The 14,289-nt window shown below is 35.9% G+C and overlaps 1 protein-coding gene across 1 annotated transcript in view; it reads right to left on the bottom strand.

Moving 5' to 3' along the window:
• The window catches only part of SEC63 (SEC63 homolog, protein translocation regulator), a 72,096-nt gene that overhangs the window by 32,589 nt on the left and 25,218 nt on the right, over window positions 1–14,289 (bottom strand). The window contains exons 4-10 of the mRNA XM_037158994.2: window positions 10,935–11,047; window positions 6,133–6,194; window positions 5,414–5,472; window positions 4,171–4,221; window positions 2,931–3,039; window positions 418–512; window positions 188–320 (exon numbers count right to left, since the gene is read on the bottom strand). Coding sequence (XP_037014889.2) covers window positions 188–320; window positions 418–512; window positions 2,931–3,039; window positions 4,171–4,221; window positions 5,414–5,472; window positions 6,133–6,194; window positions 10,935–11,047 — 622 coding nt within the window. The remainder of the gene's footprint in view (window positions 1–187; window positions 321–417; window positions 513–2,930; window positions 3,040–4,170; window positions 4,222–5,413; window positions 5,473–6,132; window positions 6,195–10,934; window positions 11,048–14,289) is intronic.

Genomic DNA, 14,289 nt, shown 5'->3' with positions numbered 1-14,289 from the left:
TCTTACTTACTTAGACCTTCAAAGTATTTGTGAAGTAATTATGTAGTATACAGATTTCTTTTTAAAATGCCCTTGAACAATTATTTAAGAAAAAAATAACAGTGATGAAAACACTGCGCCATAAGGGCTAATTAAATCCACTGCTTTCATATCACTAAAACCCTGCAGAGAGTAGAATCACAAATACCTTCTTCAAGGGTCTCAGGAATTTTCATTCTAGCAAGATGAGACAGTAAAAGAACTCTGGCCTTCAGGCTATATGGACAGGTAAGTGGAGGTTCGTTCTTCTTTAAATTAATGCTGCCAATTTCTCTGATTAGCTAGAGTAAATAAAATAATTATTCAAAAATACACATTTAAAAAAGCATTGACTTTAATAACTAAATGCTTATTAAGGAATTTTGGAGACGGCCTAACCTGAGGTATTAGAATATTATCTGTTGGTCTGCTTGTGGCATCTTTATTATATTGAGGATCAAATTCAGAGGCTCCAGCCAAAACCATGATAAGACCTAAAAAAACAAAAGAAATATGAAGGTAAATAAATATATTTGCTCACCTATTAATTTCCCCTCCTATGATACTTCATTATTCCTAGATTAAGGCAGTTTTCCAACCACACACAATGCTTTAAACCATCTGAACTCTGCAACTAACAAGTATTAATTTCTCCCATAAAAAAGATTGGAGAAATTTTCAAAAATGTCCACAATATTACTTTTCACAAGTAAATAGAAATATACATCAAATTAACAGCCCCAAAGCAATTGGAAGTATTAAAATCACTTCAAATAACATCTGTTCCTAGACCCAAGCATGTGTTCTACAGAAACTTTCTACAGAGCATTAAGTACTCCATGTGATACTAATAAATGTTACGTGAAAAAAAGGGGGCTCTGTGGTTAAATACAGCTGAGAAATAATGAGTTCAAAAGAGTTTTCGGTTTCTTCACTTTATAACTGCTCAGAGCCTTCTGTCATTTATAAAAACTTTTATTATAGAACTCTTGAAATATACCAGATTCAACCAAGCAGGTTCCATGGTGTAATGGTTAGCACTCTGGACTCTGAAATATACCAGATTCACAGCCACAAGGGGAGCAGAGCAAAAGTAATTTACAGTTTAGTACGTGCTTATTGAGCACAGAGTTTATTCTTGTATTATTACTTATTAATTTTGTATTTTCCATACGAACAACTGTAAACCTCCTTTGGCCCAACCCGTATATTAGCATTACTCTTGTTAGCTTATACAAGCTCTTCAATGACTGGCATTATAGTTATCACAGAAAATACATGCAATGCATTCACAAAAAGCAGGACAGCATAGAGGTTAAGTGCATAAGCCCTGGAGCTTTCACATCCTAGCTAGATGACCTAGGAAATGGTCATCACCTCTCTACAGACCTTAAGTTTCTTCATGTGAGCTGCCCACACAGTAAGCACAGTGATGTGAGTTATTACTATGACTACCTTCGAATGTTTTCATGAAAACTATTCCTAAGATGGCTATATAAACAGTGCCAAATGTTCAAGCAACCTAGGATTATATAACCAAACCCACAACTAAACAATGCTTTAATGGAATTAATTGTACAAAGTTAAGTACTGCCCCCAGAAATGAAATATAAATTAAAATATATTATATTAAAATATATTATAAACATTAAGTATTTTCATAAGAAAGTTCTATACTAATGTTTCAATTCAGCATAAAGAAGAGTGGTATGTGTGCATAGGGGAGAGTAACATTCACTCCTTGGAAATCAAAAATCTGCTCATTCCTCAGATATATAAGCACACAGTCATATGATCCCAAGAATTCTCTTTCTGGATATCAAGAAAGATAGTAAAATTGGCAAATCCCAAATACACAAAACTCCATTTAGGTTTTGGAACAAAACATTTCATTTTCCAGTGAGGCACAATTTCAAACTTGTATCTTCTTTTTTCTTTTTAAGGAGGGCAAGAAAGATGTCTATGCTTTCTCCATAGCAGTGATTCTAAAAGAAAATACTATATATTCCAGAGATGAAATTTACATTAGCTGTATGGAATCAAAGCAAGTATTTGGGATGGTACTTTTTTATATAAGAAATGTTAAAATAAGACTCTGGGAGTGAAATATCCTGGCAGTTTTCTTTCAACACACCCCAAAACTCTACTTACTTTATTGCAATTAATAGAGTATAATTGTACTGGCTTATGGCTCTGGAACCAAACTGTCTGGGTTCAATCCTGGCTCTGTCACTTACTGTGTATCCTTAGGTCTGTTGCCTCACCTATACCATGTGCTTAAAAACAACACTTACTTATGGAGGCGTGGCAAAGATTAAGTAAGTTAATGCATGTGTAGTGCCTGTAATGTCCGGCACATAACAAATACTCAAGAAACATTAGCTGGTGTTATTACAAAATTAGCCCACCTGAAGCTCTAACATAAAACTTCAGAAAAAAAAATAATACATAGATGAATAAATGAGAATAACAGAAATATATCAATAAATGTAATAAAGCTCTGGCAAGTGTGGCTCAGTTTCGTGGAATGTCATCCCATAGACCCAAGGGTCGCAGCTTCCATTCCCAGTCAGGGCACATAATCCAGGTTGCAGGTTTGAGCCCTGGTCATGGTAGGTACAAGAAGGCAACCAATCATTGTTTCTCTCTCACATTCATGTTGCTCTCATTTTCTCTCTCTACCCTCCTTCCCCTTCTTTCCTCTCTGAAAGCAATGAAAAAAAATGTCCTTGGGTGAGGATGATAAAAAAAAGAAATGTGATAAAGGGTGTTAGCATTTTCCTCCAGGTTTAGTTACAAGAACTGAGTATCTATAAAACCGTAAAATGGAATTTCTCCAGTTGAATGTATATCATCTCCATATAAATGACTCAGAAAATAATCTAATGTCACAGTTACTTAAATTTACTTACGTTTCATGTCCATATTTCGGGTTTTATAAACAAAATATGTATAAATCTGTGTTGTGCGTATTAGAATCTGGTCTCCACTATAGCGTATTGAGCGATACCACCAAGACCCCTAAATACAAATAAAATTAAACAAGAAATAAAACATGAAAGCTACAATAAATGTTAAGTTTGACACAAAATATGTTTGTGGTAAAATTTTATATTCATAAACCAATAAAAATACCTCAACTTTAGAACAAATGCCTTCGTTATATATTTCAAATTATTTATTTAGCAAATAATCATATTGCCTGATGCATTTATACTGCCTGAACCTACTTCACTACATATATGTATCATTAAAGCATTAAGATTCAGCTAGAAATTGTTTGAAGACAAAACAGGAATGAAACAACCCATTACTATAAGCAACAAGCTGCTTCCAGACACACAGCTTATCTTCAATACTTATTTAATAAGTAAATGTAGGAACAATGCGAGAGCTGAGAGACTACTTTCACGCACATTACTCCACACAACTGGATGCTCACACAAAAATCCTCACTGGTGAAGGCACAACAGGTAAATTAGTAGCCTCACTACAGGAATCAGAAACTGTAAGATCAGGAAGACCACCCACCAGTCATAAAAGTAATAAACAATAAGATCATAACTTTATGGTATCTCCGTCTTGAGGTACTATGCAGCTGTTTTTAAAAATGAGGTCGCTCTGTATGTTGTGCCCCTAGTATCTGAAGCAAAAAAAGTCACAGAACAATACATATAATCATACACATTATTTTTAAATATGTGTATGTATACATAATGCACAGAAAAATACAGGGTAGGTTTATAGTTGTTCATATGAAAAAAACACAGTAGTTAATAAATAATAGTAATAGAATAAACTGTGTTTTGTATGCCCACAATTGCAAACTTATTTTTCCCCATCTTGTATTTAAAAGGGAAAGCACCAAACTTAAGCAGTAGATTATCTCTGACAAGAGAAATGGAGTTGAGGGAGGTAGTGAAGGAAGACTAACTTTAAACTACCAGTTGTGTGTAACTTTTGAATTGGAAGATAACATACTTTAACATATCAAGTGATATTACCTTTAAAAGACCTTTAAATAGCTGAACATAAGAGTCTTAAAATTCAAGGGTCAATAAATTATATTCTAAAACAAATTACAATGCTTATAGTAAGCATGCCATCAATTCCCTTTCCACAAATACATTAATAAAAAGAGCTAGAACTTACCACAACAACTGGAAGGATAACCATAAATGCCAATCCATACACAAGTAAAACCTAGAAGAGGAAAAAATTATGGCCTTCATCAGGCAAATTATAATAATATCCATAAACACTTATTTTGAGGCTTACATGGAGAAGACAATATTAAAACAATTCTTATTTTCAAACCCTCTGAGAAAGGTACCATTATGATTTTCCTTTTGCAGAGAGTGAACCTGTGGTATACATAGGTTACATGGCTTGTCCTAGGTCACACAGCTAGTAGGTGAGAGCTAGGCCTGCCATTCCAGATATAGAACCTACGTTCTTTTCCACTATAATAAATTATCATTTCATTTACGCTATAAATAACACCAGCAAAACAGCTTTATAAATTGTATTTCCCTTCCAGTCAAGTACTTATATATTCATACCTTTGTAAGTGGTTAATGCCTTGGAAATAAATAATAGAATCCTGCCTGGTTCCTTTGTCTAAACACCAAGGAGTAACTTTATAATGTTCTGTTTGAAGTCTATTGGTCTCAGATTTTTCTCCTACTGCTTGACCCCAAATCTGGTAACTATCTTTCTCTCCTCTAGCATTCCCAGAGTAAGCCTAAACATGATAAACACAATTACACACACCAACTATATACCCTTTAAGATAACAAATGTTAATCTGCCACAAAAGAACACTAAGTTGCCATTTCAAAACAAATTACAGACTATATGAATTTTGGTTTTTATTATTTCAAATACAACTCCTAGATAATTATTTTCAAGAAAGTAGGGAGTCATCTATTCCCAAACAGAAATTCCTGAAATTTTAGAGTTCAGCATCCATAACTGATTGTTATCATACTGCCTCATGAAGTACCACATGGAATATATACCATTAATTTAGAATATATTAGAATTAATTTAGCCTGGGTAAATGTGAAATAAAGGTAATTTAAATTTTGAGCACAACTTAGGATAAATACAGATAACATAAAAAACAGTAGTTCCCCAAACCAAGGGTAAGACCCAATCTGAAACTGCCTCCAAAAGAAAATGACCACAACTCTAAGGTTTTAAAACTACTTTAAAATACAATGCCCTAAAGCAGCAACCTAATAATGAGAACCAATTCTTTTCTACATTATGTAAAAAGTTTCACAATACAGTTAAATTAAAAACCATATACCAGTATTATAGTAGCTCTCTTTATATTACCAAGATATGTCAAACACATTATAATTTATCTCATTTAAATTTAAGCACTCACCAAAATTGAATTTTTCTGGTCAACTATCCAAGCTGGCAGAGCAATTCCAAAGCTGGTGGCTAAAATAAAAAGAATATTTCTGTACTTCCAGTTTTACTTATATCCCAAATTTCTGCTTTCTACCCCTCACAAAAAAAAAAAAAAAACTGAGAATGATCATTTTATTATGTGTGTTCCCATTACACAAGTGAATGGATATAGTTTATATCTGAAATTAAATTCTTCCGCCAGGGGAAAAAATTCAATTTAAGTACTTGAATTCTGTCTTTCTGAAAAAAAAAATCTAAATTCTTTTATATTTCCTGAATTTAGGTGAACACTATGAATACGTGACAAAATGTCTAAAGTCAGCAAAGAAAAACTTTTTCTATCCAGCTTTTTTGAACTACTAACTGGAAGTGATGAATGACAGTAATTACTCTTCTCATCAAATCAATCTAAGTTCTATCTTCCAAACTAGCCGCTAGAAAGGAAAATAAAGTTAAAAATTATTAAAGGGCCCTGGCTGGTGTGGCTCAGTGGACTGAGCGCCAGACCTGCAAACCAAAGAATCATTGGTTTGATTCCCAGTCCCCAACTCAATTTACATGTCTGTTTAACTCCCTGTGGTTGTAATTTTCCTACTGATAAGCTAAAAAAATCAAAATATTTTCAATCTAATTAACATTTTAATAATATATACCATATCCCCAGTATTTTAAAATTATCATTTAACATACCTTGAGGTCCATCTGGATTTCCAAATTCTTCCCAATTTTTCCGGGACTCTTCATCAGTTAAACTAGCATCAAATAACAAAGTTTAATAGTTAGAAAGCCCCATCTGAAAAACAAGTACTCACACATACAAACTCTCATTAACCAACTAACTCATTTCTTAAAGACGTTAATTTCAGAAAAATCAAGAAAACCCTCTCTGAAATTAGCAGGGGGGAAGAACATATGAAAGCAAGAAATTCTGGACAAAAAAATACCAACTATTGAGATGAAACAAATTCCCAGCTGCCTCATGGGTCTTCAAGATTAGCCACTTTGAGCCAGGAGATGAAACTTTAAAGTCTGATACATATTCTCAGAAGGCAGGGAGGATTACAGTTGCCCATTTTTCTTATATGCGCACACGTTTTCCAAAATTTCTTCAATGAACATGTTTCCACTTCAATAATGATACATATCTATTCTCTAAACATATAATTAATTCATAATTAATAATAATCCCTCCAAAACTGGCACCATATTTTCCAAAAAAAAGAAAAACATCTATAAACTCCATTGCTATGGGAAAGGTCATTTACCTTGTACTGAGAACATACTTTCTCCAAAGCCAACTGCCCACTGAATTAGAAAAATAATCTGCTACAAGAACAGGCTGGCAAGATTTATTCAAAGTGATGAAAAGCAAGGACCTACAACCAAGATTACTCTGTCCAGCAAAGCTATCATTTAGAATGGAAGAGAAGATAAGGTGCTTCCCAGCCAGACAAGGTAAAGCTAAGAAGTTCATCATCACCAGGCCCTTATTATATGAAATACTAAAGGGACTTATTTAAGAAAAGATCAAAACTATGAACATTAAAATGACAACAAATTCACAACTATCAACAATTGAATCTAAAAAAGAAAAAGAAATTAAGCAATAACTAGAACAGGAACAGAATCATAGATATGGAGATTATCTGGAAGGTTATTGGCTAGGAGGGGCTAGGGGGAGAAGGGGAAAAAGGCATAGGGATTTAGAAGCATAATTGGGTAGGTACAGAATAGACAGGGGGATGCTAAGAACAGTACAGGCAATGAAGAAGCCAAAGAATTTACCCGCATAACCCATGGACATTAACTAAGGTTGGTGGGGTGGGGCAGAGATTGCTGGAGGGAAGGGAAAAACCAAGCAAAGGGGGGAAATTGGGAAACTGTAATAGAATAATCAATAAAATATACTTTAAAAAAGGTTTAAAGAAAAAAGAAAAACAGCCACTAAAGCAACAGCTTCCTAACACAGGCAATATGAAAGTGACAGAGTGATTTTTTTAAACACCTAAATATAAATGTAACCCCTGACTTAGGCAATGGCTAAATGTACAAAGTAAGAGTGGTTTTATTCCAGCTCTCATACAGATGTTAAGAAAATACTAAAAGAAAATTTTATTTCCTTCAAATACTTTACAATGTTGTTAAGGAGATAAGGCACACACACACACACACACACACACACACAAATGATAATAAAATAAGGAAGGCATTCCTGGAGACCAAAGATTATGTTTATGTTCAAATCTAATTTTGGCCATATTTCTATTTCCCAGAACACACACACTTAAGATACAATGTAGATTCTACTCATCCAAGTTCCAGATTGATTGAGAGAGAGAAAGAGAGAGAGAGAGAGAGAGAGAGAGAGAACAAAAATACCTTCATAAAATAGCAAAAAATTTCAGTAATTTGAAAATATTTTTAAACTTACTGATTTGGCCATCCATAAAAAGTAAGTACCTTAACATCTTTAGTCCTTATTTAACTGTGTCTCTACTTAAACTATTTAAACTAACACCACAGTAAAATACAGGAGCCAATGGGATGCTTTATTAGAGAGATTTCAAGTTAATAAGGAGTGGTGCTGAGATTCTTTTCTGTTGAGAGATGTTTCTCAAAAAATTTTGCCCCAGTTTACCTGTGCAATTGTATGCCCAAAGCTTCAGCTATTCTCTCTCAGTATTCTGTCTAATTAGATTCTCCTCCCTCTGTCCCCTCTGCCTTTCTGCTGATGACGGCACAATAGACTGCTCCATTCTCTATACCAGGGGTGTCAAACTCATTCTTACCAGGGGTCCATCCCATCAGCCTCACGGTTGCTTTCCAAGGGTAAAATTTAATTTTAGGACTGCATAAATGTAAGTATTCCTTAACAGTTAAGCAAGAGCTCAGCACTGCTGCTGGGTAGAAACAAGGTGCCTGGCTGGATTAAATAAGGGAAAGGGCCATGGGCCTTGTGTTTGCCACCTGTGCTCTATACAACACCCTCAGATTTTGCAAAATAAGGCACAGCTCACATCATAAAAGCTCTTGATATTTAACCCACACATGTACCTGATTACAATTCCATGAACTCTTTCATCAAACCAACTTGTACAACTGCTGTGTGACAGGCACCATGCTAGATACTCAAATGAAAGGATTCATCGACTTGTTAAAGTCAGTGATTTCTCGGCCACTTAGTAATGCTTTAGTGTAATACCATTTCTAAGACTAAAGTATTTAAAAGCTAGGTGATTTGTTAATTCATATATAACAAGCTTAAACAAACCCAAAGATGCTAACATAACTTTTTTAAAAAAATTCAATGAGTGTAAAGTTTCTTAAACATGATTATATCCCTTAACTTGGGAGGTACAAGGCTATATATCATAGATCCAAATATAAATCTAATAGAATCTGTGCCCTTTGCTCTGGAATATATACAAATTTACAAATATACATAAACTCTGTATTCAATTCTGGGACCCCAGATTATAAATCCTGATCTAGAGAATGCTTTCATTAAACTATGTATCAGACTGAGTTGGCTATATGGAGCTAAGTTACATGTTCATGTGTACAAACACATGAAAACACATTTTTAAAAACTTAAATAGGCCTTGGCTGGTGTAGCTCAATGGATTGAGCGCAGGGCTGCAAACCAAAGCATCGCCGGTTTGATTCCCAGTCAGGGCACATACCTGGCTTGCAGGCCATATCCCCAGTATGGGGTGTGCTGGAGGCAACCATACATTGAGTTGTACTCCCTCTCTCTCTCCCTCCCTTCCCCATCTCTCTAAAATAAATAAATAAAATCTTTTAAAATAAAAATAAAAATTGAAATAGCTTTAAAGTAACATCTCTGCTACCCTCTTGTTATAAAGTAGCCTGAAGTTGGGTTTTTACACCTGAAAGCCAAATCCCAACTGTATCCAGAAGAATGAATCAGAAAATTCAATAGCTGATCTAACTCCTCAAAAATAACCAGACTTCCTTTCCTTTAAGCTAAAATATGGTATGAAGAAACAGAAGTGACCTAGCTAGTTTAGTATGATGGGCAAATAAAGGAAGAGACAATATCCTGAATAACCAAAGCAAATTCTAAAAAACTTTGTATATCAAAGCCTATAACTTTTACATTCCAGAAGGTGCTTGAGTTATACTTATGCTCCTAGAGTTATACATACAATGGTACCTTCAATTCAATCCGTTAGAACTTGTATTTACTAAAATGTACAGCCTTATCTAATTTGGTTATACTTGTACAAGTTATAAGATCTCAAAGTCTGTGTCTCATAATCATTTACTTCGTTTGTGTGATATGGACCATCAAATAAAACATCTTACATACAAAATATTCTAATATCTCAATCATGTAACTAAGTTAAAACTAAAGGCCACATTTTATTCTGTTCCTTTTAGAATAGTGATTATACATCATAAAGAGTCAGATTTCCAGTAACGTTAGAACAAACTCATGAACTTGAAAATGTTACAGTACCTGAAGATAGGGTGGAACTAAATAACTGCACTAAAATTAAAACTACTAATTAAGTAATCTTGTCTATCTGACTTCCTCTGGAAATCTTCAATTCTTCTTAAATAACCAAAAACAGCAACTAAGGTACTGAAATATTTGTGCAATGAGAGTATGTGCTTGAAGAAGACACAATTTAAAAAGAGGGAAAGTAGACACCAACAGAAAGATGGTAATTTGGAGGCTATCTGCTCTGCAGAAAAGAAAAATGTAGTACATACGTACTTCAGGAGCTCCTGAAGTACAGAACCACATTCATATAGATAACAAGCCACCCACGGAAAGGGGAGAAGAGAAGACACAGTCAGCATACTTTTATATGGAACAAAAGTAAGACAATTCCCCAACTTGTGTCATTCACATGCCACTTTTGGTTTGCTATTATATCTGAGTATCCTTTTATTTACTTATATTTGTAAAATTAGCTCACAAAATTATTACATATCACTGAGTCCTCAACAAACAGACATCTTGTCTGCATTTTACCCTTTAATTCAACATAAGAGCTCTGTAGAGATATACCTATCATGAGTCCTAAAGAATCCAGCTAACCTTTATCTCTTGTAACAGTAATGCTCAAGGAATAACTACTTCTAATTTTATATACTTTATCCTGTTTCCTGAAAATAAAACTGGTCTTTAAAGAATTAAATGAGACAAGAAAAGTTACACTGCCTAACTAAGAGAAATAGATCTAGCCTAATAAAAAGCCCAGAAGTGAAAAAGGCTCAACTCACACCTCACTACTTAATTCAGCCAACTTCATATCACAAACGCACCACTCTAGGTTACTTCAAATTAATGTCTAGATTACTATTTAAGGGTTGCCAGGCAGTTCCATAAATGACAGACTCAGCATATGAGGTCTGCATTTAATAAAAGGGTATGACAACTATGTTATTTACTATTTTATTCAAATAGAAAATTATCTTTACCACTCTTAAAAATATGTAATGAGCCCTATGACACTTACGCTGCATAAGCTTTTGCTATCCTCATGAACATAACTTCATCACCTCCTTTATCTGGATGATATTTAAGTGACAGCAAACGATATTGTTTCTTAATTTCTGCTACAGTCGCCCCCTAAAGGAAAAGATTTTGTTAGTAAAAATTACCACAATGCAGTAAATACAAATCCCATTCTGAACTTAAAAAGACGAACTACAGTTTTTTATTCTATATATTTTGTCCCATAAATTTCACTCCATGTACTTTTTAAATAAAAATAATTATTTGGCCTGACCGGGTGGCTCAATTGGCTGGCGCATTGTCTCATGCAGCAAAAGTTTTGTAGGTTCAATTCCAGGTAAGGACAAATACCTAGGTTGCAGGTTCGATCCCAGTTGGGTCACGTACAGAAGTGTATGTATCGCCCACCCCCATACATACATATATCCTTATGTAAGAATTTTTTTAGAAAAATTTAAATATATATACTTATTTTGTCCATTTATATCATCGAGCACCTACTGTGTGCATGCAGCACACTGACATAAGTATGAAATTATGAACAACACAGGTTTGAAACCACAAGTGTACTTATATGTGAATTTTGGGGGTATTCATGGGTTTCACACCACAGATTCAATTAGCTGCAAATCAGAAACAGTAGTTTTGCATTCTCAACTAGTTTCCCTACTGTGAATTGAAAATACTGCTTTCCCTCCGATCCAATGATATAAAGTTATACGCTAATTTTTAAAATATTTTATTGAGCGTGCTATTACAGCTATCCCTTCTTTGTCCCCCTCCTCCCTTCAGACAATCCCCCCACCACTGTTCATGTCTATGGGTTATGTGTATAAATTCTTTGGCTACTCTATTTCCTATGTTGTACTTTATATCCCCACGGCTATTCTGTGACTACTTCTTAATCCTCTCACCTCTTCGCCAATTGCCCCACATCCCACAACCATCTGGTAACCATCAAAACACACTTCATATCCATAATTCTGTCTCTGTTCTTCCTGTTTGGTTTGTTTTTTTAGATTCAATTGTTGATAAGTATGTATGTATTATCATTTTATTATTCACGGTTTTGAACATCTTTTTCTTAAATAAGTCCCTTTACTATTTCATGTAATAATGGTTTGGTGATGGTGAACTCTAATTTTCTCTTGTCTAGGAAGCTCTTCCCTGTCCTTCTAAATGATAGCTTTATTGGGTAGACCAATCCTGGCTGCAGATCTCTGCTTTTCATGATTTTGAATATTTCTTGCCAATCCCTTAGAGCCCGAAAAGTTTCTTCTGAAAAATCAGCTGACAGCCTTATGGGAACTCCTGTGTAGGTAACTAACTGCGTTTCTCTTGCTACTTAGTAGATTCTCTCTTTATTTTAACCTTCAGCATTTCCATTATGTGTCTTGGTGTGCACCCGTTTACATTAATCTTGTTTGGTACTATGCTTCCTGGACTTGCATTCTATTTCCTTCACCAAATTAGTGAAATTTTCCTTTATTAATTTTTCTAATAGATTTCCAATTTCTTGGTCTTTCTTTTCTCCTTCTGGCATCCCTATGAGGTGAATGTTGGTTTGCTTGAAATTGTCCCAGAGGCTTCTTACACTCGCCTGTATTTTTTTGGATTATGTTTCTTCTTGTTGCTCTGTTTGGTTGTTTTTTGTTTCTTTATGTTCCAAATCATTGATTTGATTCTCAGCTGTATCCACTCTACTGTTGATTCCTGTAAATTGTTCATTTCCATTAGTATATCCTTCACTTCTTCCTGGGTATTTTTTATGCTGTTGAAGTATTCACTGAGTTCTTTAAGCATCCTTAAAACCAGTGTTTTGAATTCTGCATTGGATAGATTGCTCATCTCCATTTTGTTTAGTTCTTTTTCTGGAGTTTTCTTCTGTTTTTTCATTTGGGCCAAGTTTCTTTGTCTCTTCATTTTGGCAGCCTCCCTGTTTGTTTCTGCGTATTAGGTAGAGGCACTATGGCTCCCTGTTTTGGTAGCGTGGCCTATAGGCATGGCCACAGCCTTCCCTATCATGCAAAGCTGTGTACTCGAGGTGCACCCTTTTTGAGGGCTGAGTGCGCCCTCCTCTTGTAGCTGAGCCTTGATTGCTGTTAGCAGGTCAATGGGAGGGATTTGCCCAGGCGAGTGAGCTGCAAGGACTGTCTGTGAACACTGACCACCAATGCCCACCCTCCATGGTGGATCAGCTGTGCCAGAGCAGGGTGGTGGTGCTCTGATGTGGTCTGTAGCTGTGCTGGGTGCAGAAGCTCTGGGGTTTCCCAGCTGATGCAGATCAGGATCAGCTACCACCTGTGTTCCACCCAGGGCCACCTAGCATGAGCTACAAAGCAACCTGCTGATAGCTACTAATTGTGCTGGGCTTGGAGATTCCCAGACGGGGCCTCCCTAAACTAACTGCTGCTAGTGCCCAGCCTGGGGCTCCTTAGCTGGAGGCGGGACCATAAGTTGGGTGGGATGAAGCCTCAGATAATAGCCAGAGTGGGGCAAACAGTGTAAGCCAGGTTGATGGAGTCTCAGATATGGCCCCTACCTGCCAGTTCTGTGGCTCTGTGCAGAGAGCTCAAAAAAGGCACAATGGCCTCTACCTGGTTTTCTCTCTGGGAGAGAGCTGCCCCCAGCTCTCACTCTGATGCCTGATACTTCAGTTCCTCCCCATATGCCACTGGTGCCTCTCAAGCTCCTACTATGGTGGTGCTGGAGCTCAGAGGGAGTACATCTGAGTAAGTTCAGCACAGGCCCTTCAAGATAAACTGCCTGGGAGTCTAGGAGTTTTTCTCACCAACTCCAATCCCACTAGTCTTTGCAGCCAGAAGTTATGGGGGCTTCTCTTCCTGGCACTGGAACCCTGGGCCAGGGGGGGCCTGGTGTCAGGCTGGGACCCCCTCACTCCTAAGATATCCCTCACTAATTTTTTTCTACCACACGTGGGTGTGAGACCCACTCACTCCATGTCTCCACGTCTCCTACCCTTCTAGATTGATGTGGTTTCTTTAGTTCCATAGTTGTTGGATTTCCATTCAACTCAATTTCTGACAGTTCTGAGTGATCTTTGGTTTGAAGTTTAGTTGTAATTTTGAAGTGGCTGTACGAGGAGGTGAGCCATGTTTACCTACTCCTCCATCTTCCATACTCAATTTTTTGACTAGGCAGGACTGGCACCCTATCCACCACACTGTCGAGGGTCATAAGTAATGGTGTATTTAAATAAAATAAAAGGGTAGTGATATTTACATATTAAGAATGATCATAGTAAATTAAGTCTGGCTAAAAAAAGCCTCCAATCAAAGGTTAATTTCCTTTCTAAGAAATCATCTGAAAAATATCTGCTGAAGAATATCTAGTTT

The sequence above is a fragment of the Artibeus jamaicensis genome, unplaced genomic scaffold (assembly GCF_021234435.1).
Source record: "Artibeus jamaicensis isolate MK-2021 breed Jamaican fruit bat unplaced genomic scaffold, CSHL_Jam_final contig_387, whole genome shotgun sequence".
NCBI lineage: Eukaryota > Metazoa > Chordata > Mammalia > Chiroptera > Phyllostomidae > Artibeus > Artibeus jamaicensis.
This window is presented reverse-complemented; position numbering and strand designations above follow the sequence as displayed.